Source organism: Pogoniulus pusillus, chromosome 13 (genome assembly GCF_015220805.1).
Source record: "Pogoniulus pusillus isolate bPogPus1 chromosome 13, bPogPus1.pri, whole genome shotgun sequence".
NCBI classification, from domain to species: domain Eukaryota; kingdom Metazoa; phylum Chordata; class Aves; order Piciformes; family Lybiidae; genus Pogoniulus; species Pogoniulus pusillus.
This window is the reverse complement of record NC_087276.1, coordinates 10,506,126-10,521,394: the sequence shown is the minus strand read 5'-3', so window position 1 is coordinate 10,521,394 and position 15,269 is coordinate 10,506,126. Positions and strand designations below refer to the sequence as shown.

Sequence of the window (15,269 nt, the reverse complement as noted above, 5' to 3'; positions counted from 1 at the left end):
TGGAATTTCCAAATTCAAGAAGTAGAACTAGGTTTGGAGTCCTGCCAAGCTTCAGTAAACTTGTGAGACATCAGTTAAATATCAGGTTCTTTCCAGAGATGCTTTCATCATGTGGGCTCAGCGATGAAGGAAGAATAGTTACAGTGTGTGTTTCTTTCAGTGTCACCTGGGAAGTTAGTCAAGGTCTGCCCAATACTTAAGCAGAGAGAAATTTCTGCCACAGTGATGAAATTGTCTTTAAAAGCTGTGATTGTGTGAACTCTCTTGAGCAATGTTCTTAACAGTTGCATGGGGTTTTCTTTGTGTCTTTCAGATGCTGTGCCACTTTTTCTGAGACTGCTGCATTCACCTCATCAAAATGTTTGTGAGCAAGCTGTGTGGGCTTTAGGAAATATCATAGGTTCGTGTTGCTCCTGCCACTAACTTCTGAGTTCCTAATTGAAGTAGGTAGTGTTTTGTGTGGTAGGAGACAGAGGTGCTGAGGTAGCAGAGAAAAGGCAACTGCTCACCTGGCAGTTATCCTGTTTGTCTGCTGTGTATTGACACTGTACACCCAAATACATCCCTACATGCTTTGTTCCCAGCCACAGCTGAAGGAATTAGTGACAAGCAGAGTGTTAAACAAAAAACTGCTCTGCACTGAGTCTTGAGTTCTAGACCATTCAAGCTTCCATCTGACTTTTTTACCTCTTGTGCAAGCAGAAGTGGTTCACAGCCCTGTCTCTGTAATGCTGGAGGACTACAATATCTGTTCTGACACGCTGAGATTTCAGCAATCTGATGTTTTGGGAAGTGCCTGGTCCTCCTTGAGAAGCAAAGCAACGAATTGCACACTGTGGTGGCTGCCTCAAGCTGGTAGTGATACGTGTGCAATACAGCTCACATGCTGCCTTTAAGGAAGCAGTGATATGAAGATAACAGTGTCAGTTCTCAGACAGTTTAGAGGTCCTTGTGATGGTTTAGTATTGCTTAGAAACTTTGTGATGGCATCTTGCATAAGGAACACGAGGAGAAACTTCTTGGGTGTGAGGGTGCTGGAGCCCTGGAGCAGACTCCCCAGAAAGGCTGTGGAGAGATTGCAGCCCACCTGGAAACTGTGATCCTGGGCAGGCTGCTCTGGGTGCCCCTGTTGTAGCTGGATGACCTCCAGAGGTCCCTCCCCACCACCACCAGTCTGTGATCTTTAGAAGTACTTTGGACTATCAACACCTGTGGGCTTTGGCATTGCCTACCTCCCTTTTCCCCTCACCCACCACCGCTCCAGCCTGGACATCTACTCTAAATCATGGAACGCTTCTCTGTGGAAGGTGTCCCTGCCTATGGCAGAGGGGTTGGAACTATATAATCTTTAAGGTCCCTTCCAACTCAAACCATTCTGTGATTCTATGAATTAAGCTGGTTTTAATGAGTAGCTCCCAATGAAAGAATGAGGCAGCCACAGGTCCAGCCAAAGCTTTGTGGAAGTGTTTATGATAGGTGGCTCTGTATCAACGTCTCTGTATTTATATATCCAAGGCCATTGTTCTTTATTGAGATCACTGAAACTTGAAGTGTGCAGAAATCAAGCTCCTTGTGAATGGCACAGGATGATCCTTGTCTTCTACATTCTTTCTCTCCAACAGGTGATGGGCCCCAGTGTAGAGATTACGTTATTAGCCTTGGAGTAGTGAAGCCACTGCTGTCTTTCATCAGCCCATCTATTCCCATAAACTTCTTAAGAAATGTTACCTGGGTCATGGTCAACTTGTGCCGTCACAAAGACCCTCCTCCACCCATGGAAACCATCCAGGAGGTGACTGAATTCCTCACTCTTGGTTTTAACTAAGCTGATGTCGTGTGTCTGCCTTAAAAATAACCATCAGGTGTCTCTCTTTGCCTTCTTAGATCCTTCCAGCACTCTGTGTTCTAATTCACCACACAGATGTAAATGTAAGTAACACCACTCAGAGCCAGCTCTGGCTTCTGAGAGAGGTTTTAGCTGAAATATAAAGTTTGCCATAATTAACTTACTGAAATATAAATCTTATCATAATTAACTTAAAATCTGATATTCTCTCTCATTAAGGCAGATTTAGATCTTGTATCTGCTTATTTTTAAGCATCCCAGGCACAAATCCAAGTTGGGTTAAGAGTAACCCTGAAGAAAAAGACTTAGGGGTGTTGGTTGTTGTGCAGCTCCCCAGGAGCCAGCCTTGACCTCATACAGCCCAGCAGGCAGCTGTGTGCTGGGCTGCAGCCAGAGGAGTGTGGGCAGCAGGGCAAGAGAGGGGATTTTCTGCCCCTTGGCTCTGCTCTGTTCAGACCTCACCTCCAATCCTGCCTCCAGCTCTGGTGTCCCCAGCACAAGGAAGGACACAGAGCTGCTGGAGAGAGGCCAGAGGAGGCCACAGAGATGATCCAAGGGCTGGAGAGCTCTGTGGTGAGGACAGGCTGAGGGAGCTGGGGGTGTTCATCCTGGAGAAGACTCCAGGGGACCTTAGAGCTGCCTGCCGGTACCTGAAGGGATCCTGCAGAAAGGCTGCAGAGGGACTTTTGCTGAGGGTGTCTAGAGACAGGCCAAGGGAGAATGGTTTGAAGACGTTACCTTAATATCTTGAGGTTGGACATTAGGAGCCAAAGGAGGTTTAGTTGGAGATGGGGAAAAATACCTTTGCTGCAAGAATGTTCAGGCACTGGAACCAGTCTGGAGATGGTAAAACCAAGTGAGGTTGTTGTGTATTGCAGCAATTCTGGCTCACAATCAGAAAGGTTTTGTGTTTCAACTTTTGAGGCTTGTGGCACTTGTGTGCTTATTACAAATGTCTTTGCTCCTAGATATTGGTAGATACAGTCTGGGCACTCTCATACCTAACGGATGCTGGCAATGAACAGATCCAGATGGTCATAGACTCTGGAATAGTTCCTCATTTGGTTCCACTTCTCAGTCATCAAGAAGTTAAAGTGCAAGTAAGTTTGGATAACTCGACAGAAGTGTTGCTCAAAATGTACTTCTGCAGGGATTTTTATTGTTCATCTTGAAGTTTCAGTGTGTTTTTCTGTGGAATATAGCACTACAAGAAGGATATAGAGGTGCTGGCTTGGGGCCCAGAGGAGGGCAGCCAAACTGGTAAAGGGTCTGGACAGCGGTGCTGGTGAGGAGCAGCTGAGGGAGCTGGGCTTGTTCAGCCTGGAGAAGAGGAGACTGAGGGGAGATGAGGTGGGGGTTGGTCTCCTCTCCCAAGGAACAAGTGACAGGACAAGAGGAAGCAGCCACAACTTTCACCAGGGGAGGTTTAGATTGGGTATTAAAAGAAACTTCTTTCCTGAAAGGGTTCTCAAAGCCTGGCACAGGCTGCCCGTGGAGATGGCCGAGTCCCCATCCCTGGAGGGATTTCAAAGCCGCAGAGCTGCGATGCTGAGGGACTGAGTTTAGCAGCAGCCTTGGTAGAATTAAGAGAGTAGTTAGACTTGATCTTAAAGGTCTTTTCCAACCAGAAAGTGTGTGCTCCAGCTGGAACTCTTTGGGAGCTCCCTCTCAAGCCTGTGTTCTGTTCCAGACCGCTGCCCTGCGAGCTGTCGGAAACATCGTCACTGGCACCGATGAGCAGACGCAGGTAGTTCTGAATTGTGAAGCTCTGTCACATTTTCCAGCACTTCTGACACATCCCAAAGAAAAAATTAATAAGGTGAGTGCAGAAGTTGCAGCTTTGGACTCCACACAGTGTGGTGTGATGGAGATCAGAGTAGCTGCCTGCTTAACTCCACATCATGGCGAGAGCAGGCAGGGTGCTGAAGTTGTTCTGGGAAGTTAACACTTGGAAAAATCACTTTGGGAGCTACAAACCTGCACTTGACCAGAATGTTGTGTCCTGAATCTACTGATTGAGTTTTTAGGGAATGAAAGCTTAATTTTGCAATTCTGGCTGTTGACTTAGATATCAAGAAATTGAACTTCTGCTATGTTGCTTTCATTCAACTGAATCTCTCGGAAGTGATGAAATAGAGATAATTGGATGTGCCTTTGAATGGAGCGTGTGTGCTAACTGGGATTTAAACCAGGTTAGATTGGGGGTGGGGGGTGGGGAATGTGTGCAAGTGGTGCAGGTGTGGGAAAGGCTTTGAATGGGGGCGCTGATGGTGCAGTGCTGCTTCCGGAGTGCATCTGAGGCATGTTGTGAAACCCAGGGGTGCTGCTTACAACACTGCCGATGATTAAAGCCCAAAAGAAGCCCACCAAGACAAGCCTGGGCATCCTACATCTCTGACAGGTTCACTCATTAAAGTGTGACCCTGTGAGCTGATCCAAGAGACTCAGTTGAATGGCAAATCAGAATTGTTGACTGAAAAGTCGTTGTGCCAGATGAGGGCAATTGAGAAGCGATGGAGGGTTTCTAGGAAGGGAGGAATTTGCCAACTGTGGTATTAAAATAAGGTGATGCTCTGAATATCCTGAAGATATTTCTTAGCTAATTCTTCCTTCCAGAGAGGGGTGGTGGTGTCTCAATCCTTTTTAACATAATCCTGATACAGTCTTTGACTTAGTTCACAACTTTAGCTGTTTTGAGGAATTAGATGATTCTATTAGGGGGAAGACCTCTCCTTGCACACTTCCCTGGGCACCTGCTGTTGGTTATTGCTGGAAATGGAGAGTCTTACGGACGTAATGATGATCAAAGATCATGTAACTTTACCATGGTCACACCGGGTCATGTAGCTATACCACATTCGTGAAGCTGTTGCAGCAATAGATGTTGCATTTTCCTGATTGAAAGTAAGAGGAGAAGCCTGGTGGAGCAGTTGTAGAACAGCTTTTCTTCTCCCACTCATCCTGGGGAAGCATGTTTGGAGCTCACCTGACCCACAGCCTAAAACTACTATAGCCTGGAGAAGAGAAGGCTCTGGGGAGACCTAACAGAAGCATTCCAGTGCCTGAAGGGCCTACAAGAAGGCTGCAGAGGAACTGTTTGCAAGGGCTTGCAGGGACAGGTTGAGGGCAATGGTTTGAAACTGGATCAGAGCAGATTTAGATTGGATGCTAGAAACAAGTTCTGCACCACGAGAGTGGTGGAACACTGGAACAGGTTGTCCACGGAGGTGTTTGAGTCCTATCCCTGGAAATATTCAAGGTGAGGCTGGACAGGGCTCTGGAGAACTTGATCTAGGGGAGGATGTTCCTGCAGGCTGCAGGGGAGGATTGGACTGGATAGCTTGGGAGGTTCCTTCCAACTCAAACCATTCTCTGATTCATTCTCAGTAAGAGGCTCTGTTATGAGTGTTTGTTTGGAGCCTTGTGACTTTATCTCCCAATAATTTTCCCTTTTAATCTATAGATTTGGAGTTTTCATTGGTTTTAACTTGGTACCAGTGAAAGTCGTGGCATCTCCTAAGGGGTGAAACTGCTCTGGTAATTGCAGGAATATCAGCTCTGTGTGCATTTACTCTTCATTGTATTTAAGCTAGACTAGTTTATGAATTGCAGACCTAAAAACAGACAGGTGGAAAATCCTACTGGAGTGGAAAGCAAATGTGAGAGAGAAAACTGATCAGAATAATAACTTCTCTTTTTCTTTTGCAGGAAGCAGTGTGGTTCCTATCTAACATCACTGCAGGAAACCAGCAGCAAGTTCAGGCAGTAATAGATGCAAACCTTGTTCCAATGATAATACATCTGCTAGATAAGGTTAGATAACAAGGCTTGAACTATTTGTTTCTTTAATTGGAGGAGCTGATACTGGATTCCTTGCTTCATGTGTAAATGTTGGGGGAGGGGGAGTGAACTTTTTTCCTTGAGTGGCTTTTCTGTGTTGGAAGATAAAATAGATCTCCTGGTGATGTTCTGTGAAGTACTGCCAGATGGATTGGGGAGGGGAAGCAAGTCAGGAGAATCTCCTCAGCTCCTAACTCTCATTTAAATTCTTTTTCTCACTCTGTAAATAAAGGGGATGGAATTCTTTACTCAGAAGTGGTGTGAAAGGGCTGGGTGTGAACAGCACTGAGTTCCTTCCAGCATTTTGCCAAAGCTTAAGGATTTCATCCCTATTTCCTGCGCTATGTAGAAGTAGAGAGGCTGAAGAGACACTGGCACAGGTTGCCCAGGGAGGTTGTGGATGTCCGCTCCCTGCACGTGTTCAAGGCCAGGTTGGTTGAGGCCTTGAGCAACCTGTGCCAGTGGGAGGTGTCCCTGCCTGTGGCAGGGGGGTGGAACTGGGTGATCTTGAAGGTCCTTTCCAACCCAAATCATTCAATGAATCTTGAATGCAAGTGCTCAACTGTGACAGTCAACAACTTGTTGGTGTTACTGCATTTATCCAGAGTGATCCAAGTCATCACCCTGTGACACTGGAGTGGGCTTGTCTCATGCATTGCTTTTAAAGAAGTAAAAACTACATCAAGTAAACATAGGAAATAATGAAGACATTTTGGGTGTTAAGGAGTTTTGCACAGCAGCAGGCTGTATGCATGGCTGGGTGGATGCTGCTTTTCAGTGGTAAATGAAGATTTTAGTAGCCTTTTGACGAAATAGTGAAGAAGCTGCTCACAAGCAATTAGAGACACCAGTACAGATTGAGGCTGCCCGGCTGGAAAGTAGCTCCATGGAGAAACCTCTTGGAGCGCTGGTGGGCAGCAATGTGCCCTTGTGGCCAAGAGAGCCAGTGGCATCCTGGATGGGGGGGGAGTAGTATCAAGAAAAGTGTGGCCAGCAGGGCTAGAAAGGTTCTTCTCCCCATCTGCTCTGCCATGGTGAGAGCACACCTGGAATACTGGGTCCAGTTTTGGGCTCCCCAGTTCAAGAGAGACAGAGACCTGCTGGGGAGGGTACAGTGGAGAGCCATGAGAATGACTGGGGGACTTGAGCATCTCCCCTGTGGAGAGAGACTGAGAGGCCTGGGGCTGTTTAGTCTGGAGAGGAGATCTGATCAATGTATACAAATATCTGCGGGGTGGGTGTTGAGTGGAGGAGGCCAATCTCTTTTCAAGGGTCAGCAGCAATAAGCCAAGGAACTATGGATACAAACTGGAACAGAGAAGCTTTCAGCTCAACATGAGAAGAAATTTTAGAGTGAGGGTGACAGAGCCCTGGAACAGGCTGCCCAGAGAGATTGTGGAGTCTCTTTCTCCCAATACTTTCAAAATGCACCTGGATGCATTCCTGTGCAAACTAACCTGGGGGTCCTGCCTTGGCAGGGGAGTTGGACTTGATGGTCTGTGGGGGTCTCTTCTAACTGCTAAAGTTCTGTGATTCTATGAGCTCTGTGGTAAAGGGTTGGACTTGATGATCTGTGAGGTCTCTTCCAACCCTGATGATACTGTGAATGCCTTTCTCCTGTTTGCTCATTGCTGATTGAGCACTAGAGCTCAACCTATTTGGGACCCAAATACCTGCATTCCTTTTCACTTCCTGGGTGTTAATGTCTGTTTTAACAATTTCCAAAACAGTTGTGCTCCTTGTGAGAAGGAAGGGCAGCTAAAAGCAGTGTTTTGAATGGGAACAGCACATATCTGCTTTCAAACATTCCCTACTTTGTTCCTTGTTTCTTCCCTGAAACGTGAAAGGAAAGCAGAAGTCCCAACCTTAGGATGTGTTCGGACAAGACAGAGATACACTGTCTTGTTTGACTTGCATGCTCCCCCGTGTATCACACACAGCTCTCTAAGTTGCCAATTTATTGATCCCTGAGAGAAGAGTTGGAGACCTTTCTCATCAAATGTAGGAAACAGAGTGGAGCTGCTTCAGAGACAGCTTTATCAACAGTGACAACACTTTCTGCTTATCTCTCCCTGTAATACATGACAGCTGTTGATAAGAGACACGAGAGTGGCTGCTGAAGTTATTTACTTGGGTGCAAACCCATTTCCTTTCCTCTGGAAGATGGATTTAACACCCTGGTTGCAGGAGGGGATGAATGCTCTTGAGTAGCCTCAAATATCTACAGGACTTCATAGTTGTGCTGTAAACTGCTAAGGTGATACTAGGCAGAATGGACTGGAGCTGACACAGCTTTTACTAGAATGCTACAAATCATAAACCCTGGAATGATTCTTTGTGGTTGTATTTTCAGGGTGACTTTGGCACTCAGAAAGAAGCTGCCTGGGCAATAAGCAACCTGACCATAAGTGGAAGAAAAGACCAAGTGAGTCAAATCTTGAGGGAAGGTTCATTGTCTTCCTGGGTGCATTTGAGCTGATGGTGCCAGGATTCTGAATGTCTGTATTCCTTCTCTCTTCAGTAACTCTGTCCTTTTTCACAAGGGATTTAAAGAGTGAATTTTGCTTGTTTCTGCAATGACCTGAGATTAGGAGTGTCAGTAGGGATTTGGACGGAAGTTCTCCCAGTAGGATGACCTAGTAGCTATAAATGAATGCGTTGAGGTCATTCAACATCTCCCTCTACCAGTACAGATTGGGAGGTGATCTTCTGGAGAGCAGTCTTGTGGAGTAGGAGCTGGGAGTCTGGTGGACAATAAGTTTTGCATGGGACAGCAATGAGCCCTGGTGGCCAAAAAGGCCAGTGGGGGCCTGGGGGGGCGTTAAGAGGAGTGTGGACAGTAGGTAGAGGGAGATTCTCCTCCTCTGCTCTGTCCTAGTGAAGCCCCACCTGGAATATTGCATCCAGTTCTGGGCTCCTCAGTTCAAGAGGGGCAGAAATCTACTGTAGAGAGTCCAAGAAAGGGCTACAAGAATGCTGAAGGGACTGCAGCACTGCCTGATGAGGAGAGGCTGAGGGACCTGGTGCTGGTTAGTCTGGAGAGAAGAAGGTTGAGAGGGAACCTGAGCAGTGGCTACAAATATCTGAGGGCTGTGGGTCAGGAAAGAAGGGACAGAGACAGCCTCTGCTCACTTGTGCCCTGGGATAGGACAAGAGGCAAGGGATGGAAACTGCAGCACAGGAAGTTCCACCTCAACACGAGGAAGAACCTCTTGACTGTAAGAGTCCCAGAGCTCTGGCACAAACTGCCCAGAGAGGTTGCAGAGTCTCCTTCTCTGAAGCCTTTCCAGCCCTGTCTGGATGTGTTCCTGTGTGACCTGTGCTAGATTCTGTGGCCCTGCTCTAGCAGAGGGGTGGACTGGGTGATCTGTGGAGGTCCCTTCCAACTTTAACATCCTGTGATGGTCCTGTGAATTCCCCCCTTTGCAGACAAGACTGTGATAGCTACAAGGATAGTAACCACTGAGTACAATTAGAGTGGTTTCTTAAGGCCAGAATCAGAGTTGGGTTGGTAATGTCACTCTTCAAAGGTGAGCTTGAAACTCCTTGTCTGATAACGAAAGCTTTGGTAACTGCTACTTGTGTGCTCTAGGCTTGAAATACTTTTGTAACAATACAAAAATGGTACCTTTTTAGTGCTTCAGAGCCATTGTTTCTCAGTGACTGTTGCAGAATTCTCTCACCTTGAGTGACTGAGTCCTTTGACTTTGTTAAACTCAGGTGTTTGGTGCACTCCTTGCTCCTGTCACACTCCTAACTCTTATTTTTTTTCCCTCCTCAGGTGGCATACTTAATTCAGCAACATGTAATTCCTCCCTTTTGCAATTTGCTGACAGTAAAAGATGCACAAGTTGTGCAAGTGGTTCTGGATGGACTAAGTAATATATTAAAAATGGCTGAAGATGAAGCAGAAACCATAGCCAATTTTATAGAAGAATGTGGAGGTATGAATCAGGCCCAGGGTTTGGGTAGTTGGGCTCCCTGCCGCCTGGATTTGCTGTTGGATTTGGGTGTTGGCACAGTGCTTTAGGCAAAGCATTTTGAAGTGACCCTTTCGTGCCTGTCAGGGCAATCTGCTTTGCTTTTGCAACCTGATTAAGTTCGTGAAGTTTTCTTCCCCCTCTGCTCTCTCCTGGTGGGGCCACATCTAGACTACTGGATCCAGCGTTGGGCTCCCCAGTTCAAGAGAGACAGGGAACTGCCAGAGAGAGTCCAACAAAGGCTGCAAGGCTGCTGTGGGACCTTGAGCAGCTCTGAGGAACCGAGGCTGAGAGCCTGCAGAAGAGCAGCCCCCGAGGGCATCTGAGCAATGCTCAGCAAGAACTAAAGGAGCTGTGGGGGGCAAGAGGCTGGGGCCAGACTCTTGTCAGTGGTGCCCAGGGACAGCACAAGGGGCAATGGGCACAAACTGAAAGCCAGGAAGTTCCATTTGAGCAGGAGGAGAAACTTGTTTGTTGTGAGGGTTCTGGAGGCCTGGAGCAGGCTGCCCAGAGACGTTGTGGAGTCTCTGTCTGGAGAGTTTCCAAATCCCCCTGGTCATTGTGCTGCTGGGCAAGCTGCTGTGGGTGCCCTGCTTTTAGCAGTGGCGTTGGACTGGGTGGTTTCCAGAGGGCCCTTCCAACCCTCCTCATGCTGAATGAAAGAAAAAGTGAAATGTGGAGGAGTTTGAGAGTGGGAAATTTTTTAGATGCCAATCGATATAGCTGCCAAAGCAGCTTCTGTGTGAACTTAGGAGTTTGGTTTCAGTTTTTGTTGTATGATGAGGCCCTGAGGAGGGAAAGTTTGTTTTGCATGAACTCAGACTTGCAATTCCATTGTCTTTCTGTATTTATTGTAGGTCTGGAGAAAATTGAACAACTACAGAATCATGAAAATGAAGACATCTACAAGCTGGCTTATGAGATCATTGATCAGTTCTTCTCTTCAGATGATGTAAGTGTGCAGTGGTCCACACTCTGCTTTTGTCAGGGCTTATTACAGCTCAAGAAAAAACAACAGCTCTGTGCCATTTGCTTGGCTGTTTAGTGTGGAGTGAGTCTTTCTTTGAACCTCTTGCATATCTTCCTGCTGAAATACCTAAAGAGCTGGTGCCTAATTTAAGCCTCATCTCCAGGGATTAAAATGCTGGGCTTTGAGTAGCTGTTAGCTTCTGGCTAAGCTCAGCATTTCACCTTTGATAAGCTCCCTGCTGACTTGAGTACTCAGGCTGAGATTCCGCTGCCTAAAGAAGCAAACAGTTTGAAGCAGTTTGGTAACTTTAAGGTTGGATGTGCTGGCCAGGAGTGTTCATTTCAGTTTAAACATGGAAATGAGGGGTTAAGATTGGTGAGCACTTCAAAACACAGGAGTGAATTGCATGTTAGAGGGCTTTACTGATGTCAGTGTGCCATGAGTAATTCTCTCTGAGCTGTGTGTCATGATTGACCTACGTATACAGTCAGTGCTTTCTCCTTGTGTGGAAGACTTTTGGCAGCAGATCACTGTAGAAGTGGCAGGGCTGAGTTGCTTTCATGTTTCACTTTTGTGTGAGCAGCAAGACTCAAGCCTCGTTCAACAGCTCAGCTCTTCATGTGCAGCAGGACTTGGGAGTTCAGTGTCAGTTTGGTGACCTCTGTACTGCCTGCTCCCAGTGCAGCTGCAGCTTGATCCTTAGTTCTTTTAAAGGTATTGTGACAGTTGATAAACTGGCAGCAGGGCTGATGGAATGCTTTCTAGGAGTGAAAATTGCATAGACAAGAGACTTGGGGGGCCATGGAGCCTACAAGCCAAAACATTTCATCTGAAATTGCTTTGTCGTTATAGTGTTCGAATCTGAGGGAGAATAATGGCAAGGCTTGAGTCAAGGAGGTAGATTAGTTGGAGAGAGAAATGCTCTTGAGGGAGATTAGGTGGAGAGAGAGATTAGGTGAGGAGAGAGATGCTGTTGAGAAGGTAGGTTAGGTGGAGAGAGATGCTCTGTAGGAGGAGGTAGGTAGAGAGAGATGCTCTTGAGGAGGAGGTAGATTAGATGGTAAGAGATGCTCTTGAAGAGGAGGTAGATTAGATGGAGAGAAAAATGCTTAGTAGGAGGAGGCAGGTGGAGAGGTGGAGATGCTCTTGGGGAGGAGGTAGGTTAGGTGGAGAGGGAGATGCCCTTTAGGCTTGTGCAGCCCCTGCTGAGCGAGGCTTTGTCCTGTCCCTGCTGATGCTGTTGCCCTTCCGTTGCAGATTGATGAAGATCCCAGCCTGGTTCCAGAAGCGATACAGGGCGGGACGTTTGGGTTCAATTCATCTGCCAACGTACCAGCAGAAGGGTTCCAGTTTTAGAGTGGTATTTTGGGAAGTTAGGTACAATGCAGCACTGAATAAAAACAAACAAAAAAAAGGTTTGATCCATCAATCTTGGCTCCTGGGATCCGCTGCTGCATTAAATCGGGAAAGCAAATGTGAAGATTTCATTTGGAATCACAGCCAAAGCCCAAATGAAGTCGAGCTGGCGAGTGGGTGCGAGTGAGAATGAGTGGCAAAATGTAACGACAAACTTCACACTGAATGCTTATGTAGATTGTTCGAACACAAAGGGCTACAGGTGACGAAAGATCCTCGGCGCCTGAGGAGGAACAATGACTTCCTAGAGCGATTGGGGGGAAGTGCAGTGCTCTCATCATCCAGCCTTGTAAGCATCAGAGAATAGGATGCCCGTAGAAGTCGGAGGAGAACGAGCCCAGGCCTTGCTGTGAAGCACCGTGTGAATGGACACCACTGAGTGAATGTCTGGACTCGCTGCTGTGGAGCCGGGCTCCTCTTTCACTCCGCGGGGCTCCGCAGCCCTGCCGGCAGGCTCCCAGCCGTGGCTGTGTGTACGAGAGTGTGGGTGTGACGCTGTCTGTGAGCGCATGCGAGCTTGAGCCGCCTTTAGGGGGCTGGCAACAAACCTAGGACATCATCCACCGGAGCTCTGGAGGGGGAACTTGACACTGGACACAAAGACCCGGTTAGCAGCAGACTCTGCTTTATCCTGCAGCCTCTTTTTAGTTTGAGGGTTTTTTTTTCCCTCTTTATTGTTTTTCCTCCCTCTTTATTAGCTCCCCCCCTTCTCCTTTATTTTGGGGTTGCTCCCCCCCTTCCCCTTTATTTTGGGGTTGCTCCCCCCCTTCCCCTTTATTTTGGGGTTGCTCCCCCCCTTCCCCTTTATTTTGGGGTTGCTCCCCCCCTTCCCCTTTATTTTGGGGTTGCTCCCCCCCCTCCCCTTTATTTTGTTTCCCCCCTTTTCCCCTTTATTTTGGGTTTTCCCTCCCTCTTTTATTTTTTCCTCCCACTTTAACCCCCCTCCCCCTTTTTTTTTTCCTTTCCTGTATGGCTTCTTTTAGTCGTTTGTAAAATCAGAATTTCAGGAAGGCTTTTTCCCTCTGTGCATTTGCACCAGATGAATGTTTGATGTTGTGTAAAAGCTTTCCATATCATCACCAAAAAAACCCAACCAAACAAACAAACCCCCTTAAATTGTAGATTTATTTTCTTTTTTATTTTCTTTGTTCTGTTTTGTTCTGTTTCTCTTTGCATGGAAAAAAAAAGGCAGCAAGAAAACTCCTCCGTTTCCCTTTCAACTAGACTGTGTTGCAGTACACAAGTTGCCATAATAGTAGAAACCAGTAAAATGTGGTAATAAAAAGACTTGAAGAAGAAATAATAATTAATAATAAATAAAATCTCATCCTTTTCATTTTTCAGAGATAACCTGGAAGACCTTTGCATGTGGTTTAATCTCCAGCATAGCCTCATTTTTTAGATTCTGTTGAGTCCTGTAAGCAGCTGTTCCGTTGTGGTAGGATTAAAAAACAAACAAACAAAATACCTGTGCTGTGTTTCTTCAATGTTAATTGTTTTCAGACTTTGTTTTCTATGAAAATGATATGGAAACTTCTAGAGGAAAGAAAAAAGGCAATTTGGTGCATCTGTACTGCAGAATTTAAGACAGCAAATAAGAGGTGTGAATAGATGTACAAATCAAGTAATGGTTTGAACACCTTTAATATTGCCTAATCCAATTGTTTTAGACTCTTTTTAGATGTAGGCAGCCATGAACAATCTTATTTTGAGCCACTTTAGAAAGAAAGGAAAGAAAAAAAACAAAGGTTAAAAAAAAAAATCAAACCCAAGCTTTGTATTTTTAAACATTGCACTTAAAAATAACAAGAACAACAAAAGGGATTGTGTTCTGTTGGGTTTTATTATTAACCAGTGGGATTAAAGCCTCAGGGTTTGGGTTTGGCAGCTGAAATTGGAAGGTGAGCTGAACAAATTGAGGCTCCCAAGTAAACTCTTGCTAAGGTGGCTCACTGTAGGAAATGCTGTGCCTTCCCCTTTTCTGAGCACAAAGTGTTGCATGAACAACAGTTTGCTATAATAAAACCATACCAGATTAGCCACCATTTCTAGCATCTCCTATCTACCTTTTTTGTGGGGTTGTTGGGGTGTTTGTTTATTTTTTTTTCTTTGAGGTTTTGTTTTGTTTGGGTTTGGTGGTTGTTTTATTTTTGGGCTTTTTGTTTTGTTAAATCAACTTGGTAATTCTTGAAACACTGTAGAATGGATTAAAACAGAAAGAAAAGATTATTTTGTGATCATAAGTCTTTGTTGGACTCTATAGAGTATTTTTGCAGCATTCCTTTGTCATCAGAGAAAAAAACAAAAATCGCAAAGTTTAAAGAGAACAGCAAAAGTAGAAGCAGTGAGAAACTAGCTTGTGAAATTTACCCGAGTAGAGCAGGCTAAGGGCTGTCTTGGGGAAATAAACATGGAAACTTGCAATGCTGCTGGCTTCTCTTGTGTCTTTGTGTGTCCAGCTTCCTGCAGGAGGTGCTGGGAAGAGCGGCGCTGAGCTTGCTGGATACAGGCAGAGAGGTTGAGGTACCCTGGGTGAGCCTGCAGATGAGACCCAGCTGAAGGGTGTGGTTGGTAAGACCGAAGGATGGGATGGTGCCAGCCAGAGGGACCTGGGCAGGATGGAGAGGTGGGCTGAGGAGAACCTCGTGAGGTTCAATAGAGCAAAATGCATGACCTTGCACCTAGGTCTGGGCAAACCTCCATGTGAGTGATCCGAAGATGGTCAGAGGGCTGGTGAACCTCCCCTGTGGGAACGGGATGGGAGAGTTGGGGCTGTTCAGCTCCTGGGAGACCTTAGAGCTGCATTTCAGTGCAGGAGGCTGGGAAGGAGCTGTTTAGCAGGGCAATACAACTCTCAAACTAACTGCAGCTTTGCCCCCGTTTTTAACTCTAGCTGTTTTTCAGCTCCGTGTGTCACCAAATTAGTGACAGGAGCCTTGGTCAGAAGGCAAGAAGCAGTTAGAGCAGCCCTGCATCTGCATCAGACTTTATGAAAGGAAACTTGGTAACAGAAAATGTCTAAAGTTTACAAACCCTCCCCAATAGTCGTGTGAGCTCCTGCCAGAGTGAAACCCAGAGGGCAGATGATGAGAGAGTTAATACTGCTTGATTGCCCGCTGAAAGGGGACTGCAAACCTAAATCCCATCAAGTTCACAATTCTTTGCTTGTAAATCTCTTGAAGTGAAGGTGCTATGCTTGTTCTGCTGGCCTGGTGTG

General features: G+C 46.3%; 1 protein-coding gene and 1 non-coding gene across 2 annotated transcripts in view; both read left to right on the top strand.

Annotated features, from left to right (window-relative positions):
• Positions 1 to 14,476, top strand: part of KPNA4 (karyopherin subunit alpha 4) — a 31,534-nt gene extending 17,058 nt beyond the window's left edge. The window contains exons 8-17 of the mRNA XM_064152950.1: positions 314 to 400; positions 1,623 to 1,792; positions 1,885 to 1,929; positions 2,815 to 2,946; positions 3,537 to 3,665; positions 5,555 to 5,659; positions 8,040 to 8,111; positions 9,468 to 9,630; positions 10,524 to 10,618; positions 11,894 to 14,476. Of these exons, the coding sequence (XP_064009020.1) occupies positions 314 to 400; positions 1,623 to 1,792; positions 1,885 to 1,929; positions 2,815 to 2,946; positions 3,537 to 3,665; positions 5,555 to 5,659; positions 8,040 to 8,111; positions 9,468 to 9,630; positions 10,524 to 10,618; positions 11,894 to 11,992 (1,097 nt within the window). The 3' untranslated portion in view covers positions 11,993 to 14,476. The remainder of the gene's footprint in view (positions 1 to 313; positions 401 to 1,622; positions 1,793 to 1,884; positions 1,930 to 2,814; positions 2,947 to 3,536; positions 3,666 to 5,554; positions 5,660 to 8,039; positions 8,112 to 9,467; positions 9,631 to 10,523; positions 10,619 to 11,893) is intronic.
• LOC135181004 (small Cajal body-specific RNA 7) lies at positions 3,966 to 4,285 on the top strand. Its single transcript, XR_010304644.1, has one exon. It is a non-coding gene; the product is annotated as a small Cajal body-specific RNA 7 (non-coding RNA).
• Positions 14,477 to 15,269: the final 793 nt, after the last annotated feature.